This window comes from Crassostrea angulata, chromosome 8 (assembly GCF_025612915.1).
Source record: "Crassostrea angulata isolate pt1a10 chromosome 8, ASM2561291v2, whole genome shotgun sequence".
Classification (NCBI taxonomy): domain Eukaryota; kingdom Metazoa; phylum Mollusca; class Bivalvia; order Ostreida; family Ostreidae; genus Magallana; species Magallana angulata.
Genome location: NC_069118.1, coordinates 31643260 through 31670268, shown reverse-complemented (window position 1 = coordinate 31670268; position 27009 = coordinate 31643260). Strand labels below are relative to the sequence as shown.

The 27009-nt window shown below is 33.7% G+C and overlaps 3 protein-coding genes across 4 annotated transcripts; 2 read left to right on the top strand and 1 right to left on the bottom strand.

Annotated features, from left to right (window-relative positions):
* Window positions 1-949: 949 nt before the first annotated feature.
* Window positions 950-5083, top strand: LOC128160295 (uncharacterized). The gene is made up of 2 exons (XM_052823585.1): window positions 950-984; window positions 4116-5083. The coding sequence occupies exon 2, from the start codon at window positions 4117-4119 to the stop codon at window positions 5062-5064; it is 948 nt and encodes a 315-aa protein (XP_052679545.1). The 5' UTR covers window positions 950-984; window position 4116; the 3' UTR covers window positions 5065-5083.
* Window positions 5084-16670: 11587 nt separating this feature from the next.
* Window positions 16671-19352, bottom strand: LOC128160307 (uncharacterized). 2 transcript variants are annotated; one of them, XM_052823604.1, is made up of 3 exons: window positions 19213-19352; window positions 18075-18183; window positions 16671-17623 (listed from the first exon to the last, which is right to left on the bottom strand). In XM_052823604.1, the coding sequence occupies exons 1-3, from the start codon at window positions 19219-19221 to the stop codon at window positions 17127-17129; spliced, it is 615 nt and encodes a 204-aa protein (XP_052679564.1). In that variant the 5' UTR covers window positions 19222-19352; the 3' UTR covers window positions 16671-17126. The 2 variants fall into 2 exon arrangements, with proteins under 2 accessions (XP_052679564.1, XP_052679565.1); XM_052823605.1 differs by having other exon boundaries at window positions 19209-19314.
* A 1656-nt stretch (window positions 19353-21008) lies between these two features.
* LOC128161588 (uncharacterized) lies at window positions 21009-25669 on the top strand. Its single transcript, XM_052824899.1, has 6 exons — window positions 21009-21120; window positions 21741-21805; window positions 22495-23908; window positions 24429-24579; window positions 24791-24920; window positions 25060-25669. The coding sequence occupies exons 2-6, from the start codon at window positions 21748-21750 to the stop codon at window positions 25428-25430; spliced, it is 2124 nt and encodes a 707-aa protein (XP_052680859.1). The 5' UTR covers window positions 21009-21120; window positions 21741-21747; the 3' UTR covers window positions 25431-25669.
* The last annotated feature ends 1340 nt before the right edge of the window (window positions 25670-27009 follow it).

Genomic DNA, 27009 nt, shown 5'->3' with positions numbered 1-27009 from the left:
GGGGATTACTTTGGGTTTAGTTTTTGAAATTTTGGACCCACTTGGGGTTTACTTTGGGTTTACTCGGGGTTTACTTTGGGTTTACTCGGGGTTTACTTTGGGTTTACTTTGAAATTGCTTTTGAGGTCAACTGTATGCACTGAATTGTGAAGCAGACTAGTAGTTTATCTTACCATCATACTGCCTGTAATTCCTACCCTTTGTATATTCCGAATACACAGTTAGCATCTGCTTTCAGGGGTATATGTCTGACTGGGTTTACTCTCTGTGTCCTCTCTGGGTTTACTTTGGGTTAACTCTGGGTTTACTCTGGGTCCACTCTAGTAAATCCGAAGTAAACCCAGAAAGTAAACCCAGGGTTTAGTTGGGGTTTACTTTCTGTTAGGTTGGGTCTGATCGGTACTGTATGTGGCGACCGCCATATATCAACGGAATCGATGTTCAGACAACTGATACATAATGTTTATTCTTTGAACGAACAAGAAATCAACATACTAGTAATTAGCTATTTTAATCGCAAAATCATCAAAGAATGTGGATTAATATGTATAAAAAACAGATTAAAGTGTGCATTTTACAGATAAAAAATGTAAATTTTACACGTTAAAGTGTGAATTTTACAGATTAAAGTGCAAAATTTACAGATTGAAGTGTAAATTTTACACATTTAAGTGTGAATTTTACATATTTAAGTGTAAAATGTACAGATTGAAGTGTAAATTTTACAGATTAAACTGAATTTTACAGACTAAATAAAATTTTACACTTTAAACTGCAAATTTTGCTGATTAACGGCAAATGTGGCATGAATACGAATCCGTCATTTAGCCAATTGAACATGTGTTACTAACGATTTTATGTCATCAAAAATTGTTAACAAATAGAAATATTCCAACAAATGTCACACATGTAATATATATAAATATTAAGTCAAAACTAGTATTTTGTGTCGACACCTCAGTGGGAAAGACTCTCTCAAAACAGGTTAGTTTTTATTATTTTATAACCAAAATCATTTTTATAGTGCTTTTAAAAGTTTAACGCTTTCATTTAAACTTTACGTTCTATATGTTGCCAATAAAAGTATTTGATCCTAAAATAGGGGAAATGCATTAATCGCCAGTCGCCAAAAGGTGATCGGTTGTATAACAAGAGGCACAGGGGCCACATCGCTCACCTGAGCAACAATTGCCTTAATTCTGATCAAATAAGCATTACAGTATCAAAATATCTTGACAACTGAGTACAGTAGATCTTGCTAAAAAAAAATTGAAAATCTGCCAATTTTTATCCATCTCTTATTTTTTAGTAAAGCCCCTTTCGTTGTTGTACCTGTAAGAAGATTTTTCTCTATTCCTATAAACCCCCCCCCCCCTCCCCATTTCGTGGCCCCACTATTCTCCAGGGAATCATGGTTTCATCAAACTTAAATCTATCTTTAATCTCATAACCTGTGCTTTCACACTAAGTACTGAGTTTTGGACCAAAAACTTTCCCAGAATATTTTTAAGGATTGTAAAACTTGATCCCCCAATTGTGGCCTCACCCTACCCCCGGGGACCATGATTTGAACAAACTTGAATCAACACTTCCCGAGGATGCTTCCATTTTAATTTGAGCTTTTCTGGCCTAATAGTTTTTGAAAAGAAAATTTTAAAAGATTTTCTCTATATATTCCTATGTAAAACTTGATCCCCAAATTGTGGCCCCACCCTACCCCCGGGGACCATGATTTGAACAAACTTGAATTTACACTACCTGATGATGCCTCCACTCAAAGTTGAGCTCTCCTGGCCTAATAGTTTTTGAGAAGAAAATTTTTGAAGATTTTCTCTATATATTCCTATGTAAAACTTGATCCCCCAATTGTGGCCCCACCCTACCCCCGGGGACCATGATTTGAACAAAGTTGAATCAACACTTCCTGATGATGCTTCCACTCAAATTTGAGCTTTTCTGGCCTTATAGTTTTTAAAAGAATTTTTAAAAAGATTTTTTCTATATATTCCTATGTAAAACTTGATCCCCCAATTGTGGCCCCACCCTACCCCCGGGGACCATGAATCTACACTTCCTGAGGATGCTTCCATTTTAATTTGAGCTTTTCTGGCCAAACAGTCTTTGAGAAGAAGATTTTTAAAGATTTTTCTCTATAAATTCCTATATAAAACTTGATCCCCCAATTGTAGCCTCACCCTTCCCCCCGGGGACCATGATTTAACCAAACTTGAATCTACACTACATGAGGATGCTTCCATTTTAATTTGAGCTTTTCTGGCCAAACAGTCTTTGAGAAGAAGATTTTTAAAGATTTTCTCTATATATTCCTATGTAAAACTTGATCCCCCAATTGTGGCCCCACCCTACCCCCGGGGACCATGAGTTGAACAAACTTGAATCCACACTACCTGATGATGCCTCCACTCAAAGTTGAGCTTTCCTGGCCTAATAGTTTTTGAGAAGAAGATTTTTAAAGATTTTCTCTATATATTCCTATGTAAAACTTGATCCCCCAATTGTGGCCCCACCCTACCCCGGGGACCATGATTCGAACAAAATTGAATTTACACTTCCTGAGGATGCTTCCATTTTAATTTGAGCTTTTCTGGCCAAATAGTTTTTGAGAAGAAGATTTTTAAAGATTTTCTCTATATATTCCTATGTAAAACTTGATCCCCCAATTGTGGCCTCACCCTACCCCCGGGGACCATAATTTGAACAAACTTGAATTTACACTACATGAGGATGCTCCCATTTTAATTTGAATCTTTCTGGCCTGATAGTTTTTGAGAAGAAAATTTTTAAAGATTTTCTCTATATATTCCTATGTAAAACTTGATCCCCCAATTGTGGCCCCACCCTACCCCCGGGGACCATGATTTGAACAAACTTGAATCTACACTACCTGAGGATGCCGACACATAAGTTTAAGCTTTACCGGCCTAATAGTTTTTGAGAAGAAGATTTTTGAAAAATACCAACAAATTTTCAATAATTCTCAATTATCTCCCCTTTAAAGAAGGCGTGGCAATTCATTTGAACAAACTTGAATCCCCTTCATCTAGTGGTGCTTTGTGCCAAATTTGGTTGAAATATGCCCAGTGGTTCTTGAGAAGAAGATGAAAATGTGAAAAGTTTACAACGACGACGACGACAACGACAACGACGACAGACAACGGACAAATTGTGATCAGAAAAGCTCACTTGAGCCTCTGGCTCAGGTGAGCTAAAAAAGGTTTGAATTAAGCCGTGTGTTGCTGCGGAGCTATTATGGCTAGTCTCGTTCAGTGAAACGCTTTGCCTATATAACGCTTGGGGTCTTTGCTCAGAGAAAGAGTTTTTTACGAGTTTTGAAGCAAATCGATGGATTTAAGAATATACATATTACAGTTTTAATTTGCAAGATTTTTCTATGTCATTAAGGTTTTAAACATGAAGTTAGTTTCGATATCAACTTTCGAAAATTTATTAATTTTCTCTATTTTTTATAAAACTTTTTTATATGGGATGGGTGTATAAAAATTCTTTTAAGAATGTTATGGGTTTTCTGTGCGCAACAATGTATAAGGGTGGCAGGAGACAGTTTTTTTATACCGTTCACTGTTAACATGGGATGTGTGTCTTCGGAACTCTGTAAATAGAATTTCCTCAGTTCCCATTCAGAATAAGAACATTTAATTCACTCCTTAATATGCAAATCACCAATTTCTGAGGAAAGAAAAAACAACTCTAAATTTTACAAAAATATTAACGGTTACTCTTTTCAAAACTGTCCCTTGTTACCAAATATTAAAAATCAAATATATAGATTTTGTAAGTAGAAAATTCTCAGATAGATAGATAGATAGATAGATAGATAGATAGATAGATAGATAGATAGATAGATAGATAGATAGATAGATAGATACAATGTAGATAGATAGATAGATAGATAGATAGATAGATAGATAGATAGATAGATAGATAGATAGATAGATAGATAGATAGACTTTTGAGGAGAGTTAACTATTTTTTATAATTGATAGAAACATTTTATAAAACTTTTTATTAAAAAAAAAGTTATATTTCAGAGTTAACAGTAGTCAAACTATAACATCTAAATTTCCTCTGTTTAGCATGGATTGCAGATTGCAGTGCATCGGTGTGATACTTCTGTTGGTTGTTTTGGCAACACATGCATTTCTGGAAGATTACTCACCCATAAACAAGAGGCGTTCAAAAAGAGCGATAGTGGAGACATCGGAATGCAAAAAAGAAATAGAAAACGATGGTATGGACTTGATTAACTACGGAATGGAAGTGTTGACAAAGGGAGCGGTTAAGAAAAACCAATGTGCATTTGTTGATTCACTAAAATCTGTTTTTGACTTCTTACAACAACACCGTAACGATATAAAGCAAAGGATAGCCGAGGCACTCAAAAAGAGGTATCGGACTGGTTACCAAACTCTTATCAAAAAAGCTAAAGACCTTTCCAAACTAGAAGACACTCTTGTTTATATGTACACAGATGATGATATCTACGGGGATTTAAACTTTGCTCTTTCCCAACACAAATGCACAAAAAAGACACTTGAACAAAAGGACAAAGAACTGGCACCTTATGCAGCTGCCCTCTTTGCAACATTACTATACTGGGAAAAGTTGCCTGGATATAAGGGTAAAACCTATCGTATGATTGGGAATGTCAGAGGTGATATGACTAGCGCTCTTAAGAGTTATCAAAAAGGAAAAAGCGTTGTATTCCCAGCATTTACATCCTCTACCAATCTCATTAATGCGGCGTTCAATTTCATAGGACATTCTACAGACAACAACATATTGTTAATCATCGATAATTCGACCCCAAGTTTGTGGAGACCAAAAGACATTCAGAAGTACTCAAAATATCCGACCGAGCGCGAGTTTCTGTACCCATCAGTGGCTGAATTTCAGATTCTGTCGAATCCTGTAAAGAAAGTATATGTTAAAGGAACCTCCTACTACGAAATTCGTCTTCAATTAGTCGGACAAAAAAGAAAAGAAGGTTTACTACAAAAACTACGAAGGTTTTGTCGTATTTAATAAATTTAACTAACGACCACTCGAGTTATTCTTTTGTGTTTACTATGTAAGTTAAGCAGTGGATAGTCGATGAACAATCAAATAACAAAGCCAGGTTTACAAGATTTAACCAGTTTGTAATTGATATTTCTAAGCTTACTGACTGTGACCAAACTTGCTGAAGTAAGTTACTTAACCTGTATTGAATATCTTTTTATACGACTTTTAAAAACAAGAGGCATGTGGCCCGATCACTTACCTGTTCAAGAGGAACCAAAATAAAATCAGCTTTATGGAGTCAAATACAAAATATGTGGACAATGTAGTTGTAATGTTCCTGTATAAAAAGAATTTTTCTACGGATAATCTCAGGAAATATTAAGCCCCCCCCCTCCTTCGTCCGGATGACATCATAGTCATACCTCATATAAAGCATTGTAGTTCTTAAGAAAATCTCCCCACAATGTGGCCCCTCCCTACCCCAGGAGACCATGATTTGAACACATTTGAATCTTCTTTACCCGTGGGAGCTCTCAAATATCGTAACAGCTTTTCTGGCCAAATGGTTTTTAAGAAGATTTTTCTCTATATATTCCTATGTAAACAAAAATTGACCCCCCCCCCCCCCCCATTGTTGCCACACCACACCCTTTAGGATCATGATATAAACGAACTCGAATCTACACTATACATGAGGATGCTTCCATACAATTAACAGCTTTTCTTGCCAAATGGGTTTTGAAAAAAGGTTGTTGTTTTTTTAATTTTTCTATATATAATCCTATGTAAAAATTCGCCCCTGTATTTTGCTCCACCCTACTCCCCAGGGATCATGATTGAACAAATTTGAATCGACACCACCTATGGATGCTTCCATACAAGTTTCAGCTTTTCCGGCCGAATGGTTTTTGAGAAGATTTTTTTCAATTTTTTCTTCATACATTCCTATATAAAAGATTGACACCCTATTGTGGTCCTGCCCGAAAATCATGATTTAAACAAATTTGAATGGTTCAACACAAGTTTCAGCTTTTCTGGTTTTTGAGAAGAATATTTTTTTAATACCAACAGATTTTCAATATTTCTTATTTCACTCCTTTTAAAATAAGAAGTGGCTCTATATTTTACCAAACTTGAATCTCCTTCATCCACCGATGCTTTTTGTCAAGTTTGGTTGAAATTGGTTCAGTGGTTCTGGAGAAGAAATCGAAAATGTAAAAAGTTTACAAACAGACGCCGAATAAAAACTAAACAAAAAAACTCAGCTAAGCTAACAAAAGAATATGCAAATATGAACATTAATTATCTTATACGTGGTTCATAAGAGTTACAAAGATTGCGATTGCAAAAAAACAATAGATCGAATTTATTTACAAAATGTTTTTCTTACAGCAATGCCCTTCTTCATATCTATTAAACATAATAGAAAGCAATTTTAAATTTCAAAATCTGAATACAATAAAATCTCAAACAAAACATTTAATGTGTACAATCACACACATCATAAAAAAATACTTTATTGTATGTGTCAAAAAAAAACAACAATCTTTGGTAATTAGCTATACCCTTCAATTTTTACCTAGTCGGTTGGGTGATTGAAACAATTAAATCATTCTCCGGATAATTTGCACTGATGTAATAAGAGAAAACTGATAATCCAATATTTTAAAAATACATTCTATAATACACCTAAATGACAAGATGGAATTACCCGCGGGAACTTGTACCAGTAGCCAATAATTTAGTTTCCAATATAAATTAAGCATTTAAAATAAATGAGTTTCAATTCCAGCGTCAGCGCCACCAGTTAATAAAAGTTCCCTTTGCCGCAGATCAAGTGATGAGCGGGGGACATGATAAGTCTCTTCGGGGCCGTTTTTTATATACTGTTATTTCTAGTATATATTTCCGCTGGGGTCTCCATCTTGATTGATCGCGTTATTACATCAAATCCATCTTTAACTGATATTCACGCTGAATAAGAGATAAGTGAAAATTCTGTTTTTGTTTTTTAACTTATTGATGTACATGTACATGTTGAATTTTCAAAGGGGTGAAATGTTTTTGAGCTGTGTATACCAGCTTGTAACTAATTCCCGGATAACTTATGCCAGTGCCAAGTTACAATTTTTGCACTCACTTCAGATGCAGTTTAGTAAAAATCCATGAAATATAACCGCTTTTGATATAGTGTGTCCCTCCTGACAGGTGAGATAAAGAAATATTTTATGGGAAAATAATAATAATTTCCAAAGGACAGGTGATTTTTCTACAGGAAATATTGAAAATCCTTTATATAATATTTTAAAAAATCCTTCATTAATGAAATATTTTAAAAAGGATATGGGTATTCCTTAGAGGAAATTAATTTAGACCGATGTAAAGAAGAATTATGCCACCTAAAGAGTAATTACCGGGGGTCATTTTTCGATGTAGAATAATGACCCTTCAGCTGTAGAATAATTGGATTTATTTTGAAGAATAAAGACCCGGGGTTATTAATTAACGTTAAACATGAAGAAAACTGACCTCCGTAGAAAAATGACCCCGCCATAAACAAGAATAGGTATGGGTTTCCCAATACATAAAAATAAAATTGTCAATCGAAGAATAACCTGTTTTCGTGAAATAAGACTGAGGATTTAGCGAGCGAAGGTTATGAATACTTTTTACACTGTATTTACATTTCTGGAGAAAAATTATGTTTTGTTTTCTTCCACGTATTACATAAACATCGATATTCTAAACATTTGCTGTGATGTTGTATTTGCTGATCATTAATGGAACTATATTTGTTTAGAGCAATTGTGTAAAGAGAATCTGACTATATAAATCGATTAAATATATAAAAACAAAATATTATATGTAAAAATGTTGATAAAGTAAAAAGAATATCATTTATGTGTAGTTCACATTAGAGATTTTATTCTTAACGTTCACAAAGTTTCAAGTTTCAATTGGAATTGTTTGTAAAAGGTTAAATACAGTGCGTCTGTGATTACCGTGTAGGGACAGACTGAAGTATAGTGTGTTATTTTTAAAACACAGAATTCTTGGACCTTATTTTATTATTTTAGAGCTTAAGATATAATAATTAGATCATTCGAATAATAATTCCTAACAGTGGAGTAGACTTTTCGTAAAGGATGACTGTACTTAAGGACATGCGGTATTTGCGAGAAAGTAAACTTTTAAAAGAGAAATGTTTCTTTCAATTGCCGAAATGGTCAACATCCGAACTGCAACTTTACGTAATTGCGTTAATTAAAAGTATGGTGTTACCAAGTACGAATTTGATTTCATATTTGGGGGTCATGACGATTTCTTGAACCTCCATACGATAGCGAGGACGCCAACTTTTATACGGGATTCATACATGTACATAGTCAGCGCATGTTTGTCTATTGTTCTACGTTTGACAGTAACTGTAGTTTTATATTTGCAATATCTAAGTTTTGTCAAAGGGAGATTAATTATAGACAAACATGCGCTCAGGGTTTAAATAAGAAAACGTTGCCTCTTCTTACACTTGCTCTCTCTGTTGTAACCAATGGTTAATACATGTTGAATATTATTATTCACCACGTGATTTCTCACCTCTGGTAACTTTGTGAATACAAAATTCTATCACGTGACCTGTAAGGTAGCATGTTATATGCTAACTAGGACAATGTTACGTTGTCAAGCATTGATTTAAAGTCTTCTGTACATACATTCGCGGGGTCTTATTGTTGAAATAATAGTAAATAGTATACTTGTTTCATATAGAATAAGAAATGGCTATGGTGAAAAAGTGATCCCATAACTTTTTATATATGGCATTGTTATTCATGCTAGTCTAATTTTAGTACCATATTCTGACAATGTCAACACCACCTCTCATGCATAATAATATCAATCTTGTGTTCGATCAAGGGCAGATAAGCGAAAATTCTCTATTTTCGAAAGTTTGAAGGAGAAAAAAATTATAGAATGAGTTTATTGTATCGTATCCCACTCTAAAATCTTAATTTATGTTGGAAATTGACAAGACTTTTTAATAAATTAAACAAACGCGATATTAGGTTAAGAAATAAACGCGACAGAAGCGACTGCAAAAGACCCAAAACTCCGCGCTAAGTGCAGTCATTATTTGGTTTAATAATTTAATCTTGATGCTGCACATCCATACCTAGTACTTAGTCGTAAGGGGAAATTGTTTACGAAAATGTACGTATAATTCATGACCAATGTAGATTTTATTCTGTAATTGCTAATAAACAGAATTTCATTACATAATGACTTGTATTTTGAAATAATTTCAATGTGTTTTCACTCTTATAAAAATATGATGCGTGTTGCTCGTTGTGATGAGAATCATACTTCGGTATATTTTGTCAGATTCTTACGGGGGCTGATATGAGATCCTGCAGAATTCACTGTATAATCTCCTTATAATATATAACGACTATCTCGTTATGAAATAAGCAATCAATGCTTAAATATTAACGTTATTACCGCTTTTTGTGTCATAGGACCGACGACATCCAAAAATAAGCATACTTATAGATATTTATATCTTCATACTGATGTCTATTTGTATGAAATACTGTGTGTTGCCGATATTAAGCCTTTATTTGCGCTCTTAGTCAGGAATATGAACTAGAGGTTCTGTGAGCTAGCTCACAATTGATACCCCCGCTAAGAAAAAATCATAACGCGTGTATTTTTGCTATAATAGAAAATATTTGATGAATCTATTTCACTGCCCATTTTCTATAAATAACAACTGCTCTATTTTTTAAAACTGTTAATGCTAATATGAGTAAACAAACCAATTTCTATCCTTTAAATTCATTTTATTTTAAATGTTAATGCATGAGGCTATTTGCATCCTTACGTTAACAACCATGACTCGAATCAAACGAAATCCACATGTCAAGCAGCCATTTAATATTTAAACATTTTAAATTATTGGTTTACTGAGCCTGATTTTTTTCCGAAATTACCCCCCCCCCCTATTTTTTTTCCAAAAAAATTCATCGGGGCAGGCCATTTTCAGAGAGACGATGATAAAAATCTAAAAATAATTTTATGTGGCCTGAGACAAGCAAGCTTTGTATCAAACTTTAGCTTCTAATATTTCCATTAATACAAGACGTGAAACAGACAGGAATTAAGCATTTTTGAAACAATGACCTTAAACTTCCTCAATTGACCTTGGGTCAAGGTCATGACACACCCTCAGGTTATAAACAATCTCTATGTGAATTACTTCAATATTTGTCCATAAGAAAGATATGGACCGGACATGAATTTTGCACTGTTTTGCCAATGACCTTGACCTTTCCCAAATGACCTTCTGTCAAGGTCATGACACACCCTTTGGTCATAAGCAATATTTGTGTGAAGTAAGAAGAATCAATGCTTCTCAATAAGGAAGATATGGACCGGACACTTTTTCTGCCAGTGACTTTGACCTTGCCCAAATAACTTTGCTTCAAGGTCATGACACACCCTTAGGTAATAAGCAATCTTTGTATGAAGTAAGAACTTCCAATGTTTCTCCATAAGAAAGATATGGACCGGACAGGAATTTTGCAATTTTTCTGCCAGTGACCTTGACGATTGCAAAGACAGACGGACAAACGGACGGACGGACGGACGGACAAGGTGATTCCTATATACCCCCCCCCCCCCCCAAAAAAAAGAATTGTTTGAAGGGGGTATTTACATACATGCATGGAACAGCCATATTAACATGTTATTTAGTTAGCTTCTGAGAGAAAAAATAAATGTCAGAAACTTTGTGGAGAAAAATCTTTTTTGATAAGGAGTAGATATATATTGATGATTGTTTTTCAAAAGTACATATCAAATTAGTTATGTAAGATTGAAAGTTTCATTTAATCTTACGAAAATAAATATACTCAAAACACATGATGATGTTTCTATCTGTGTTCATGGAAATGAAATACACAGAATTATTGAGATTTTAAAAAAAAAATAACCCCGTCTTGTATTTTATATCAAATGAAATATATTATTTTTTTAAATATTCTCAAGAATATACCATAGTTATCATTAACAAATGATAGGTTGAACAAAACTACCCTTTTAAGTTTGGAAAAATATGCTTCATTTCAGGGTAAGCAATTCCACATACCAAAACATCTCATTAAAATTTCCATTGATTACATTACTAGATTTCCGACTTTATTATTTCTTATTATTTAATTCAATTTTGAGCAATAAGCTCATCAGCATTGAACACAGGTACATGTATAAACATATGCGAGGCACGCAAATGCGAAGCCAGTTGGCTTCAGAGTCTCTGCAGAGACAATGTATCAGTGTTATATACGTATTGGTTGCTTTGGTCACGTTTTCATTTATCAAGGGTAAGTTGTCGCCAAAACACAAACGTTTAAAAGGAGCAGTAGTCGAAACACCACAGTGCAAGAAAAAGAGGAAAACACTGCATGGATTTGTTTAATCATATGATACAATAGGTAATGAAAAAACCTACAGGCTCGTTTGTATGTTCATTTTAAGGCGCTATGGGACAACTTTATAGTGTGAGGTTCTTCCTATCGAAGTAAACAATAAAATTAACTATGATTTCATGTAACTATTTACCCCTAAATTTGTTACCTAACAGCGTATGGCAATGAGTTTGGGCGTTGGCTACGAATCTGTATGTCATAAGTTCGAATCCCCCTATGCCTTTTGTAATTTGCTCCTTTTCAAAAAAAAATTTTAAGGATTGTTTTGTCAAATATTGTTAAATTTGAAATTTAAACGTTGGAAGTATTTTGATTATGATAAACTTTAATCCGGCAGATCAATAACGACAGGTGTCCCATATCACCTTAAATCTGTTTTTGATATCTTGCAAGAAAAACGAAACAATACAGAATTTAGGATAGCAGGATCACTTAACGACGAGTACAAGATTCCTAGGAGAGCAAATGATCTTACTAAATAAAAAGCCATGCTAGTTCTTATGAACTTTCCCAACACAAATGCATTTCAAGGACTCTCCCAACAAAAAGACAAAGACTTTGCACCACGCGCAGCTGCGACATTATTCTACTGGTAAGAATTTTTTAGATATGAAGGTGTAACCAATCGCATGATTGGAAATGTCAGATGTGATATATCAAGAACGCTCTGAACCATTTTTAAAAGGGCAAGACAATAACATTGTTGTTTTTTCAGGATTTATATCTTCTCCCGATGACAAAAATGTAGCGTTTCAATTCATAGAAGAGTTTTCTGACAAAAATAATATCTCGCTAATCATCGATAATTCGCCCCCGAGTTTATGAAGACCAAAAGATATTCGATAATTCCAGAGGAGAATGAGGTTTTGTATCCATCGGTGGCTAAAGTCCTGTCCAAGTCTGTAAAGAAAACGTATAATTATGTATATGCAAGGAATCTCTTGTTATGTATACGTAATTTGCCTTCAATTGGATGGACAAAAATTTAAAAAAACATTTTTTTTCAAAAAGCTTTGAGGAGATTGTCCTAGTAATTGATGCATCTAACGAATGAAGCTAAGCTGAACTGTTTATAGCTGTTTTAAATTTTAAAAAATCAAAACAAAAACCTTTGTGTGTAGGCATTGATAGAAATTATGGGAGGCACCGGTCATGCATCGCCCTCTTCAAAACGTTGCAATTACAAATGTACCTTATTCCAAAGATAATTTACAAATAATTGAACTTATCTTATTATATGTTTTACACACACACACACACACACACACACACACACACACACACACACACACACACACACACACACACACACACACACACACACACACGAGCGCGTAGTTTCAAAAAAGATGGATTTTACTGAACATAAGTTATACAACATAAGGAATTGTATGAACATAAGTATGGCTTCGTCTTTTCTTTATTTTTTATTTTTTTATTTTTTATTTTTTGGAATATTTATTTTATTGCTAGCGCCCTCGAGCGCTAGCAGCTACGTTAGTCATTTTCACTTGAATACGCATGCTCGACTCCATAGTATGGGATTCTGGGAATACTGTATTACTGTAGATAAACTGTGCCATTTGAATTTCGTTTTATCATCTTCACATGAAGTTTTGTGTTTTATTGTAAATGTCAAAAAGTAACAGTAGCTTAGGTCTTATAATGCACTTTTATTTTCAATATTATAATAAATTTTAGCTAGCTTTATCTTAAATTCCTTCAAGCTCGGAAAACAACGGATATGATTTCCGAGCTTGCCGGAAAGGCCCGAGAAGATACGATTGCTACAAAAGAGTACCAATGGTTCTTGAAAATTTTCACCTCGAAATTGAAATAACAGTAGATCTACACATAATGATTAAGGCACAGTCAGTGAGCTATGCCATTGCCGATGTGAAGCCCACTCAGGATTCACAATTCTAAATTGAGACCCCACTCCAGCACAATTCCAGTACACCACTGTGCCTCCTATTGTTAATTAATCGATTCAGAAATTTAAACCAATGTTTTAGAAATCTGCTTCTGTGTTTTATGATGGCTATAGCGCTAGCTCACCAATCTTTTTAAAAGATAAGCTTGTACAGTCTCCATCAGCCAATATATTTGAAAACATATCTTAGAATATTCTAGAATAAAATAAATAGCCATTGATTCTTGAATAAGATAATTAGACATATGATTAATTCTTGAGTAAAATAATAATAGACATTTATTCTTCAGATATATGGTGACATTTGTTTCTTGGCCAGTATATCTTTATAATGTTTAGCTTTAAATCTATATGTATAATTATAAAATATATATGTATATAATGTATAATTATATAACTCAATGGTGGTACATTTGTAATAACTTTATTTAACCAAATGCTAAGATTTGGAGTTTTACCATTGCGATACGCAATATTTCTTTTTTTTAAATCCCTATTATTGTTCATTCATCAATTCAAACTTCCTAGACCCCCCCCCCCCCCCAAAAAAAAAAGAAGAAAAAAGATAGTTACGTTCATGTCAACGTTTTAAGCAATTAAATTCCTTTTCAGTTTAGAAATGCTATAAATCCTCCTACTAATCGTAATGTCGGGAGAAATCTACCGCTATCCACAGATACATGTAGGCCTACCTCATTGTCAATAAATCATGAAAACTGTTTATTTTATATTACGCTTTCTGACAAGGTATTAAACTAGCAAACTTCTTGAACTTGTCTCGGTTTTATAAATAACTGTGTTCATAAGCAAAAGGCAACTTATATATAAATCATAAGTGCATGAGTGAAACATTTTAGACCACTTTCATTACTGATATTATAAAGAGAATTGCATATTTTCACATCAAATTAGACCCTACTGATTATTACGCAAGGTTCTATCTTGATGTTTGAATTCGATGTTAAATTTGAAAGCAATAGCACCAGCTACGAAAAAAAAAATCATGAAAAAATATAGAAAAATAGATAAATGAATAAAAAACTGGAAATAACTGTTCCCATAACAACACACTCTTTGTAAAACAATTTTCTCACACGAAACGTGTTACCTATTACACTGGAACCTATTGAATATGAAACCGGTACATAGTACAAAACAAGCGGTTTCAGAGACTTTAAAAAAAGAACGAACAAATAGAACAATTTTAACAAGACTTTGGACTTTCGGCAGGATGTAACTATCTTTTTTCTTGCGTCAAAACAAGTTAAAAATGACACTGGTTTTATGTGAAATATACACATTTTGTGAGGTCTTAGCTAATCAAAGTACTGAAGTACTGAAAGCCGGGCTCTTTTGGTGTGTCTTTATGCATATTGTGTAGTAAAGACTGAAAATCTCTCTTCTCTCTCTCTCTCATGCTTTTAATGTCGGCAAAGCATCAGAGAGCGACCAAATTTTGTAAGCGGCTATAAACAAAAAATATGTCTGTCTAGTAGAAGTTAAAAAGTTCAACAGTTGCTGCCTTGAATTTTGCAACAAGCATTATATATTCAATCCCTATTTCTTCATCGCGCAGCAAAGTAGTTCATGGAAATTCATGCGCATTGTATGTGTCCAAAATGCATAGTAATGTTTTAAAAACACGTTATTAATTAAAAAAACTAAATAAGATAGACAATTCATTCGAAATCTAAAAAAAAGAAACAAAATGCCAACACTTTTGACAAAACGTGGCTCTTTGTGTAACTATTTGGTATAGCGGAAGCTTTACCTTGACGCTGTTTGGTTTTTTGTTTACTTGTGCTATTTATAGTAACATTGGCGATTTGCCTGCCTATAGCCAGGACTCTGCTTTCAGCAGAGCCCGGCTAAAAAGCCAGCCAAATCGTGTTAATTTCAAAAAGCCATGGTTTTGTGGCCAGCAATAAAATAGACAGACCAACGTCATATTGCTGTTTGACACAACTACCCAAAGTCCAAGCTTCTGTTAAAATGGTTCTAGATGAATCAAAACGTAAGGAGACAATGAACAGTAGCCACAGAATCAGGACAAAAAGGTCACACACAAAAACTCTAAAACTATGTATGGTTATGGTAGAAATATACTTCTCGCTAGAAAACTGGGGGCTTCATTCTTAGCGATAATTGGACCAGGAACTCAACTAAGCCACAATCAACAGAAAATAGGCACGAATAATTATAGCATGTACCGCAACAATACCCAGAAGCAGGGGAATATTGAAAGTAGATCAGACGGCCATAAGAAACTGGGCTCAGATTCAGTGCTGGCAGATCAAGGTGCCCAAAGCAAACACCAATTTACGACCTATAATACAATCTTAACATCAAGACATAGAGAAAATAACAATAATTTGATATATTTAGGCAATTAGGTAAACATTACAAGAATGGGCTGACATTGATATCAAACCAAAACGTCAGCTAATGTGGGTTATGTATTTTTTTTTCCTGCGATGTCGCCACCTTCATATCCCGCGTGAATCACGAAAGAAAGCATTTTTATTGTTTTAATGAACTATACTAAACACAATCAATTTATTGATTAAAAAACAACAACATATTTTACAAACTCAGCTGTAATATATCAGTCCTATATCATTAATAGTCTGTCCCAAGATATCATCGATTCTCATTTTGCTCAATTACTCGATATTTTTTTAATGGAATAAACACCTCAGGGTTCAAACAATGTTTATTAAAAAGTATGAAAATTTTTCAAGATTTCTTCGTTGAAACGCCCCTTTTAGCTTATCAGGTTTCAATACATGGCTAAAAGATGTTATGTCTACAGGGATTTTGTATTGAAGCAGACCCGGATAATAACAAAAAATTGTGCTAGGTATTCCGAGTAGCTTCCGAATGGAGAAAAGATGTAGATAATCCCTATTATAAATCTCCGTTAGAAATATGTGAATTTTTCCGAGTGAAAAAGATAACGTGTCAATGAAGATATCTTGGACATTTTCCTTTTCAGCAATTTCAATTGCACCTCTATCACAGGTATTTGTATTTTTATCAAAAATATATCTAATATATATATATATATATATATATATATATATATATATATATATATATATATATATATATATATATATATATATATATATATATATATATATATATATATATATATAAGACTTCAATAATTACTCAGCATAAAATCAAACAAAAAGAGACATTCATCATAAACGGGTATATTGATTTATCATTTCAATTAATGAATTGCGTGTATAATTAAACATGTACATGTGCAATTCATAGCAGACAATTGTATTACGTTTGGAGGATATCAATTTTATACATAGTTGGTCCATGTTTATTTTTCTATTAACAAGCAAGAGGATATGTGTTCATTTTCAAAATTCAAAAAAGTTATATTTGGAAAAACTTAAGCGACAATTATTCATCATATATTCGTTATTAGTGTAGACAAATACATGTAATTAAGATATGAATTAGTACTGATAAAATTATCGTATATCCGGTATTTTTCGTGATGATCTTATTTTCTATCTTTTTCTATAAGAAACTTTTTAAATTGTAAAAAATGACTGACGCAAATTAAAAATGCTACACATTTTCCCCATTTTTCGCAAATTTTGGGACACGCGAAAAAAAAAAATCCCGGACATACGGTAATGTCACAGAATTTGTTGACACCAATCTGGACAAATATTCGAACACAACACCATGGAAATGGTGTTCGCGAAGTGATGGCAATTGTTATTCAGTAAGCTATAATCCCCGGTCAGCGTCTTATAATTAACAGTGCACCCTACGATACACTCCAGCGACACGCTGGAATACCCCGCGGGCACGGGTTCCATCATCCAATCGCATTTTTCCCCGTTAAAAGGAAGTACGGACTTGACACTGTAACTCTTTGCATCATTTAGTAATCCAAATAAACGGGTCTTGCTCCCGGCGTCTGTGCCCCACTCGAAGAAGTTCCCACGGAAGTAGATCCAGCGGTGGGTGGGAGACATTGTGTGTCTTTGCGGAGCCGCTCGTTTCGTTCTGTTATTCTCGGATTCCATCTTGACTGATCGTTTGATGAGATGGAGTCGCCCTTTTGTTGACACGCATGCTAAGTCAGAGGTTCCAAAGTAATAGGGGGAATCCTCGGGAGACTTTGGTACTGAGTAGAAAGACAATGAAAGTAGATCAGCAGTCTTCTAAAGTTTACAGATCATAAGAAAACTCGACAATCAATTTCTTTAAATCTTACAACAATTTTAACTTTTGACTAACCTTTTCATTTATTTAGCAAAATCGAAAAAGCACAGTGGTGTGTTAAGTGTACGTGCATCAGAAATTCAACTTGCACTATTATACAAGTTTGCATGCTTACTCGAGTTTAATAACTCACGTGCCGATAAGTTTAAATGTGCTTGTAAATAAACCTTTCATTTGGAGGTTACATTGACTGTTAAAAATTGACTTCTGTAATGATTCATTTATAAAGATGCTTTGTAAAATGTTGATCTTATTGATGATGATGATGATGATGATGATGATGATGATGATGATGATGATGATGACGACGACGACGACGACGACGACGCAACGATGATGAAAAACTCACTCACCCATGCATGGTGCAGCATTTAACCCTGGAGCGCTCCGGAAATCAAAGAAAGGAAGTAATATATTGCCAAAAGCAAATGGCAAGATCGACAAAATTAAGGCACAGTGTTTCTGAAACGAAAGATTTTTTTAAATAAATTGAAATTTTAAATTGTTAATTTTGGCCACACATTAATTTTATTTACTTCATAAATATTAGTACTCGTTACAATCTGAAAAGCATTTGAATTTTATGCAGAAATTTTCTGGTGATAAAAGACATTAGAAGCCTCAAATATGGCTTTGATTTTTTAAATTATTTTAAAACTATGTTGCAATGCATTTTTTATATTCTTTGATTTATGTCCCCTCTCAAAAAAAAAGACTTTTATCATTATGAACTTTATCCTATCTCTTTGAATTTTGATAGATATTAACGTATTTGAACTATACCTAGGTATCCATCACTTACTTAAATACGTCCTCATGCATGATAAAATCGTAAAAGTTCGTAGTGAACATAAATACATAATATGTATAGTATAAATGTTATCATGATTTATGAAAAAATATAAGGGAGAACAAATACGTGAATAAAAGAATGTAAAACCGAACTAGTAACACGATTTATATATCACGCTTTATAATTCTATATTATATTAACAAGCATTCATGATTTTGAAAAATGGTACAAGTAAGTCAAGTAAATTAAATACACATTTTGCAGATTAATCGAAACTTGGGGACGGATTGATGGCATGAGAGAAACTGAGACAGAGATAGAGATTTGAAATATTTTAATCTGAAATTTAAAAAAAAAAATATTTTGTTTAAGTCAGCTGTTTTTACTTTGACCCCCCCCCCCCCCCCCCCAAAAAAAAAAAATCCAAAAAAAACCCAAAACCAACCAATCAAAGAAAAAAACAAAAAAAAAACAAAAAAACAAACTTAATCAAGATTAAAAAGAGACCGTGATTTTTTAAAACAAAATCAGGAAACAATCAGGTTTTTTAGCCTCTTTCTGGATTTATATATAATTATACATATTTCCGAAAAAATGAAAAAATAAAAAAAAACGAACAATTTTTCTTAGAAAATTAAAAAAAGGTGTCTTATGAATTGATGAAATTTGAAAGAAAATGTCAAAATTCACTTACGTACCCGCTTCATGGGCCTGAGAAATATAAACCGCAAATATTAAAGCCAAAATGAAGGGAAAACTACATAAAAAGAAAACGATGTTTTAGTTTGGCCATTGATCGGCCAGATATTTACATACAACTACATGTCTGTGTTTTTCCTTGTTCCTACATTTAGGAATTCGTACATAACCCGCGGCCAAATCGTCTCCGCTCATGTCATACATCTAGTGTGTTACATACATATTACGGTACTACATATGTAATTAAATCATTGTTACGCCCTAATTAATACAAATTACAACCGCAGCATATTTATGTGTATAAACTATAAAGATGTTTATCATTGTACCCATCAAATGTTCTGGGTATATTTATTTCTTCTTTTTTTTTTTTACTGTAATGGAATATTCTTCATTGAGGGTATACAAATGTATGTATACTCGCGCATACAAAATAGAATATCAGTTTTACATGAAACATGTAAATTAGAATCTATCAAAACAAAATCTACAAAGTACCAGTTGTTTTTAAATCTATTTTTTTAAACCTTTTAAGCGTTTCGTCAAAAGAATAGTAACATAAAAAACGTGAACAATTTTCGAATATTTCTTTTTGAGCGATAAAAATTGTCAAATAAGAGCATTCAAATATCTTAGATATTGAATCAATGCACAATATTTTTCATACGAAAGCATTTTACCCATACAAATTGAGTATTAGATAATAACTGTATATATTCATTAATATTCATCAAAATAATACTTAATTCAAAAAATGTGCTCAAAAATACTTTTTCATAATTTTTCAAAATTTTACAAAGTTTAAAAAGCGTGTTAAAAATCACTTTGTGACAATTACTGATTATGTATCATGTATTTATTAAATGATGTGAAATTCTTGAGATATATATCAATGTGGATGCAAATACATGATATAACATTTTCAAAACCATGCGCAGATTTAGAGAAGGGGGTCGGAGGAGTGTTTGGACTTGGACAAATCAAAGTTGAATATCTACATAGTAAGATTACCGAAAATATGCCTCGGACCCTCTGGCAAACACAGATATTCCGTCGGAACCCCCTCCCTTCCCTCCAGAAAGATTCTGAATCAACACATGATAACAGTTTTTTAAAAAAATTTCAGTTGTACAATATTTCACAATTTTTATTTCTTGTAATTGTACAATACTTTATATGAATTTCACTTTGAAACTCCTTATAAAAGTGAAAAATGTAAAAGCAAGGCAAGGTTTTTTTTTATATTTATGATACTTTCAACTAAAATAGTAGCTATGGCTTTTATATCCTGTGTTTGGTTTTAAATACAGTGATTGTAAAAAAATGAAATGTGTCACACTAATGTCCCATGTCTCCTTTATTAATTAAGGTGGAATGGAACACCTCGTCCATATTATGATATACTTCGATCCTATCGAAAAAAAAAAACCAATAAAAATCTTGTATAATTTGATAAATGTTTTCCCCAATATTGTTACTTAACACCATAGATTAAAAAAGAAACTACTGATCGCTCAAATAACGCTGGGCTTATATTGTGGTTAAATTACCTTTCCAAAAATTTGAAAAACATATTTTTGTCAAATATTGAGAAACTTGAAGAAAGTATTTTGATTATAATGTACTTTTATCCACGTTGATACCAACAGGTATGCCACAACACCTTAAAACTGTATTTTGATTCAAGTAATATACATGTATGTGTATTATTCATAATATTCATTATATGTCATAAAGAGCAGAGCGGATAAAATGCCCCTGTGAGTTATCGCTCTTAGAAGAACTCTTCATTTGTTTACCTGAGAACCACTTTCATTTCGCAACGATGTAAACAACTAAATAATTGATATATATATATACGTGTGCTTTCTTTAAAAACAGAAGAGAAAACGGATATAATCGAGACGGTAAGAAATAGCAATTGAAAACGAACAACTTTAGAAACCTTAAAATCATACAGTTGATTTAATTGAGAATAATTCTGTCAAACATGTAAATTGTATACATATATATACCTGTATACAGGTACCTGTAGCCATGCACCCAGGTGCAGTTATTGAGTCATTGAAAATAAGCAATTTCTTTTCTATTCCGACATTTTTTTTCTTTTTTTGAAGATTATCTGCTTCTTATTATAGTTAAATATATATCTTTATGATTTATATGAATCACATATGGCACATGCTACACCATCTATGTAAATTATATTATAATTAATAAGCATTCACGTGCATGAGGTGTACGTGTCCAAAATTTGAAAACCGTTTTGCAATAATTTTAAACGTTATAAATATTAATAATTGTTTACATGTGGTATATTCATTTCCAATTATTCTTACAATTTTTTTAGACTATGAACTCAAACACATGTTCAAATTCTAATTCACATGTTCTATAAAGGGGCACTCGCAGAAATACTAGACTTATGTTTAAAGCTTGATGCATATCCAATTTATCAGTATACACTATACATTCTACAAGATAAATAAAATCAACGAACTTTGCATGTGTATAATGAATTTTTCAGCACCGCCATGGAACAAGCAGACTTAAAAGAACAGGCCAGAATTTCTTTTGTCGGTGGCAAAAGCTGTGAGTTTTCTTTTTCTTTTTTAGTTTTCCACTAACTGAATTTTTTTTTTCTTTCTGTGATACTGCTCTTCACAAAAGTTAAGATTCTTTGAAATAAAAAAGAAATGCCTTGTAGATTGTAAAAAATCAATTGAAAATTAAATTAATGAAAAAGAAACTTTTTCGAACATTGATTCAGTAAAAAAATGTATAAATGTTGGACTGGAAATGGTGAATATTAGTTTGATAAGCCCCCAGCTGCAAATTTACAACCGTCCTTTTAAAAAAATAGATAATTTTACTTCATTTATGTCTTTTTTAATATTAAACTAGATATACGAGGGTTGTCCCAAAATATTGTAGACAGAACACATAACTTAAAGTATGTTCACTGCAATTTCATTACACTTTTTATTTTCTTCAATGACCCTTTGGCAAACAATATGTATATAAAAATCAAATTGACATCGCAGCGTAAATTGTACAGATCTCTAAACATTTTCAAAACGAAAATGTTGACACCTCTCTCTCTCTCTCTCTCTCTCTCTCTCTCATTCTCTCTCTCTCTCTCTCCACACCCCCCCCCCCACCACAAGTAATGTCTCTCATATTCTTTCATTTCAATGACAGCAATCACATGATTGATATAACTTTTCAATGGAATTCAACGCATGCAGTCTAATATAATTTTTTATTTCTTCTTCATGTAGTGTCAAAAGAAGAATGCATTGAAAAGGCCCTTCGATTGACCTTTAGTGTTGACCTTGTTGAAGCAGCGCTGGCTCAGGTCGAGTTTTTAGCTGGAGTGAACCAGTACCCATCTCTATACGAAATAGATAACATGAAGAACAGCATACGTCGATATGAAAAACTCTGGCTTCCTCTAGCCGCGGAGCATGCGCAGGAACGCCTAGCGGCGCCGCTTGACATTGAATGGGTGTGGCACTGCCATCTACTCTGTCCCTTGGTGTATGAAAAAGACTGCCAATCATTGTTCCGAACCACTGTCAATCACCGATTGTTCAGATCTGCTGACAGAGAGCATGCGCTGAAGCGATCCAAACATCTGTGGGAAGCAAAATACAAAAACGAACCTTTTGAAATAGATCTAACGAACGACAAAATGAAGGAAGGTTCTACTAAAACTGACTTCGAGTCTAGGATTACATACGACATAAATGGAGCCATTTCTCGCCAGCGACATTTTTACTACAACGTCTCTCTCCCACACTATCGAGACATGTGCTTCCTGACGCTAGCAATGCACCGATACCAACAGTTCTTATTTCTCCGCAAAAACTCCTATAAGCTCTTCATTGTTCCGTGCTACGATCAGGATTTGATGTGGCACACCCATCAGTTACATCCTCTGGCTTACAAAGAGGACACAATACGTATCCTTGGCAAAGTGCTTCCCCATGATGATACAACCGTAGATAGATCCCCAGATTCGAAACTTACGCTGTCCACAATCGACACTAGCCGGTTATGGCTTGAAATGTACAAAGAGGGTTTCAACACCCCAGGGGCCATGTACCGGGGTAAAGAACCCGAGGAACTGTACAGCCTCCCAGATCCTCTTTGCAACAAGGCTGACTTGAGAACTGGGCGACAGTTTACACTAGAGTCGATGTCTATTGACAGAATTCCTGACGGTGAATATGGTCTCGATTTTACTTTGCAAATTTTCTTGGTCGACGATTTCAGGAAGATTTCTAAGCCGCTGTTCGAAGTATTCGGACCATCCATGCTTTGGACAACCGATGATTTGTTTTCCCGTGAATTAGAATCCCAGCGCTGGCTGGTCTTTCGATTAAAAATAAGAAAAGGAACTATTTTCTCTCGCGAAGTAACAGTGGGCATTGGCAAAGTGGACCTCCAGAAATTACTAGATCGCTCCACTGTTTTCCGTTTTCACGACACAGTATCCTTAGAAGGAGATGACAAGAACTGTGTTTACATTTCTGGGTGTATTGCTGATACTTATACGAACAGGTCGTATTCGCTTGTTTCTGGTGATTTCTCCGTATGCAGTGTGCCTCATGACACCGATGCCTTGTTTTCAATCGAACCAACAAAGCTAGACCCGCAGTCATGCGGAGCAGGTTATATTGCTCAACACAGGTAACTAAAATTCACATATATTATGTATGTTGAATTTTAATGGTGTGGGTGTTTCGGTTTCGGTATCACTCCGTTCATAAGAAACTATTTTTGGTACGAGTTAATATTTTCTTACTCGAAATGGCTATTATTCATTGAATTATATATTTAGTTGTTATTTGATAACGACACGCGCGTACGGTTATTATTACATGATACATTATATCAATTTCACAAATTTCTTAAATCAATTTACGCCAGTTGTTAATTAAGATCAACTTGATACAAATTACATGTACTTGGCAAGACAAAAAGACTCAAAGTGGTCAAGCTTAAAGTAGCTTAATAATAGATCAAATTGTCTACATATCTGAAAAAAATATAAAAAGTGTTTCTTGTGTGGGTGTAATACATATTTTCAGATACTGTATTTATCCTGGACCCAACTCGGAGTCATTCGATAGTGTATGTTGGTTTTTATAACATATATTCAAATATTTAAAATTAAAAGTAAGTAAATGCATGTACTGTGTAATAACAGGTTTATCGGAAAAGATGGCGCCGGTGATGTGGAATGTAGATTTGTGTACAGTCCTCATCGATCGAATGCTGATATTCAGTTCATACAAAATGACAGAATTGTGTGCTCTGCAAAGACAGTAGATTCCACCCATTTGCCTCTTTCGTTCCAGGTAAAGCTTGCGTCATGCTTATCAAAAAATTGAATATCAGCGATATTTTTAAAACAAATGGTGCTAATACTTTTTTTTTTTATCTTGATAGCGTTATCATATACATGTAATTGTAGAAGTCTATCTACTGTATATGAGTAATATATCGTATTAGAAAACAGTATGAGTAACTTTTAAACTTTTTTTTTAAATGTTAAAGTATGTTTTACAGGTATCCAACCCCAACTGGTTCGCCACTTGGGATCCACGCCTTGGGGAGCGGGCCGTGATGATTCGACAAGCTTCCGGCGACTGGGGGGTTCTAACAGGGCGCTGGCTTTCTTCGCCGAACGAAACCGATGGTACATTTCAACCTTATCCCAAAGTCTTTTTAAAATGAAATTCTCAGCTATTTTTTTTTTCTTTTGCATTATATGCTTAAAGTACCTCAAGCCTTGACTTACTAGTAAAAAAATTTTGAAATGTGTATTAATTTTACAGGTTATCTTTCGGTGAAATTCCACAAGTTGGTCGATAGAAGTACCCAGTTTATCAATATCCCAATTCCCAAAACCAAGGGCGGCCATTTTGACATTCACGTGGATAATAACGTGTTTGATATGGAAGGTTCGGATTTTAGCCTCACCTGTAGCCAAGACGACTCGTTGCTATATTTAGCCACGGGAATGTCTATTTTTCTCCTGTTGGTGCTGTGTAGACCCAGATCAGAAGATACCCCGGCCCTCAACAAGACCGAAACAGATGCGTATGTTAAGGACAGGCGGCATCTTGAAAGTTTTCAATTGTTGCTCAGTTGTGGTTTGAATGTTATACAGAATTCCGATCATTCTTCCCATGGACATAATTCGTGATAACTTCAAACATTTCTCCTGCATGACCTCTTTTTTTCTACTGTGAAGTAGCTAGCTAGATCTTATTCAAATCTTTCAAAGAACGATTTATTTAACTTAATGTTTTTTCACATTGGCAAGTTCACTGACATTAACTGGTCCAATGGCCTTTGTACATGTAACAGTTTAATAAAAGCACGAAGAAATGATTGTGTGACTAATAGACAGAGCTGAGAGCAAATATTTGAATAAGATGTTTGAGTTTTTATTTTTAATTTCTTTTCCGTTTTGTAGGCGTTACTAAGTATTCATACCCCCCATTTTCTTCCGCACAATTGCATCAAGTTTTGGGACATTTTCCCATATTCTTTAGCTACATAGAGCTCTCTTTTTGAAGGAGATCAATGCAATACACTCTAAAAATGACTATAGAGCCCTTTTCAAGAGCGTTTATTTTTATCCCCTATCTAAACGTTAAGATTAAATTTATTTTGTTTCAAAAAGTTTTTCACAACAATGATAATTCCTCTTTTATAGAGCGTGAAATCTACCACATTTGTCTGTAAACATTTTCAGTTTTATATAATGTAAAAAGTTAATGAACAACTTTTCAGATAAAATTCTACATTGCTTTATATACAACGTTGCAACCAGAGAAAGAATTATATCGAACTCTGTAACTTTGATTTTTCCATTATATCTGCAATTCCATGAGGAAAAATTAGCATAGGAACTGCAACACCTTCTTTATATTTTTTGGCCAAAAACCATCATTTAGTAAAGAGAAATTCCAAATATTTAGGCTTTGATATTTGATTATTTTTCTACTTTTTAAACAGAGATCTTCATCTCAAAAAGATTAATAATTTAAAAAAAAAAATGCCCACGACCATCTTAAGATGGCTATGTGGTTTAGACTACATGAAGATAAATCTCCTTATTAAGAAGAACTTTATATGAATATATTTACATTTTCCAGTGTCATTGTCTGTGATAACGTTACGAATTAATTTTGTAATGTATAGTCCCATACATTTCATCAATGACTATTTAAAGATTTAATCGAACAATTGCGGAAAATTATATTTAATATATTAAGTAAATAAGAAATCATTCTGAATATTATGAGTTGATCAAATACGGTCAGGCGTGATCAAATTTATCATAAAGCCTCTACCGTATTTGATCACCTCGTACATGCAACACTTCATAATACTCCAAGAATGATTCCTTATTCCTCAAATATATTGGAGCATATTAAATTTTAAATCTAGAATTCGTCGGTGAACGAATCAAATATAGCAACTATTAAAATTACCTTGAAGATCTTGCCTACAATATTAGGTACTTACATGTATATAAAAATTTATATGAAAAAAAAAATCTCAATAACTTTTCTGTTTTATTTTTCACTTTCGATAACCGTCGATGAGTATTGATGTGTTGTCGTATCCATGAGTTGTCTATTCCGTGACTTGTCCTTTCTATGAGCTGTCCATTCTGCGGGTTGTCTATTCCGTGACTTGTCCTTTCTATGAGCTGTCCATTCTTCGGGTTGTCTATTCCGTGACTTGTCCTTTCTATGAGCTGTCCATTCTGT

Excerpts from the sequence above, each read along its gene's own strand:
- LOC128160295 (XM_052823585.1), top strand. The coding sequence starts at position 4,117 with ATGGATTGCAGATTGCAGTGCATCGGTGTGATACTTCTGTTGGTTGTT.
- LOC128160307 (XM_052823604.1), bottom strand. Across the intron at positions 17,624-18,074 it reads AAATGCTGCACCATGCATGG|TACCAAAGTCTCCCGAGGAT; the intron begins GTGAGTGAGTTT and ends CTTTCTACTCAG.
- LOC128161588 (XM_052824899.1), top strand. The coding sequence starts at position 21,748 with ATGGAACAAGCAGACTTAAAAGAACAGGCCAGAATTTCTTTTGTCGGT. Across the intron at positions 23,909-24,428 it reads GGTTATATTGCTCAACACAG|GTTTATCGGAAAAGATGGCG; the intron begins GTAACTAAAATT and ends GTGTAATAACAG. Across the intron at positions 24,580-24,790 it reads ATTTGCCTCTTTCGTTCCAG|GTATCCAACCCCAACTGGTT; the intron begins GTAAAGCTTGCG and ends TATGTTTTACAG.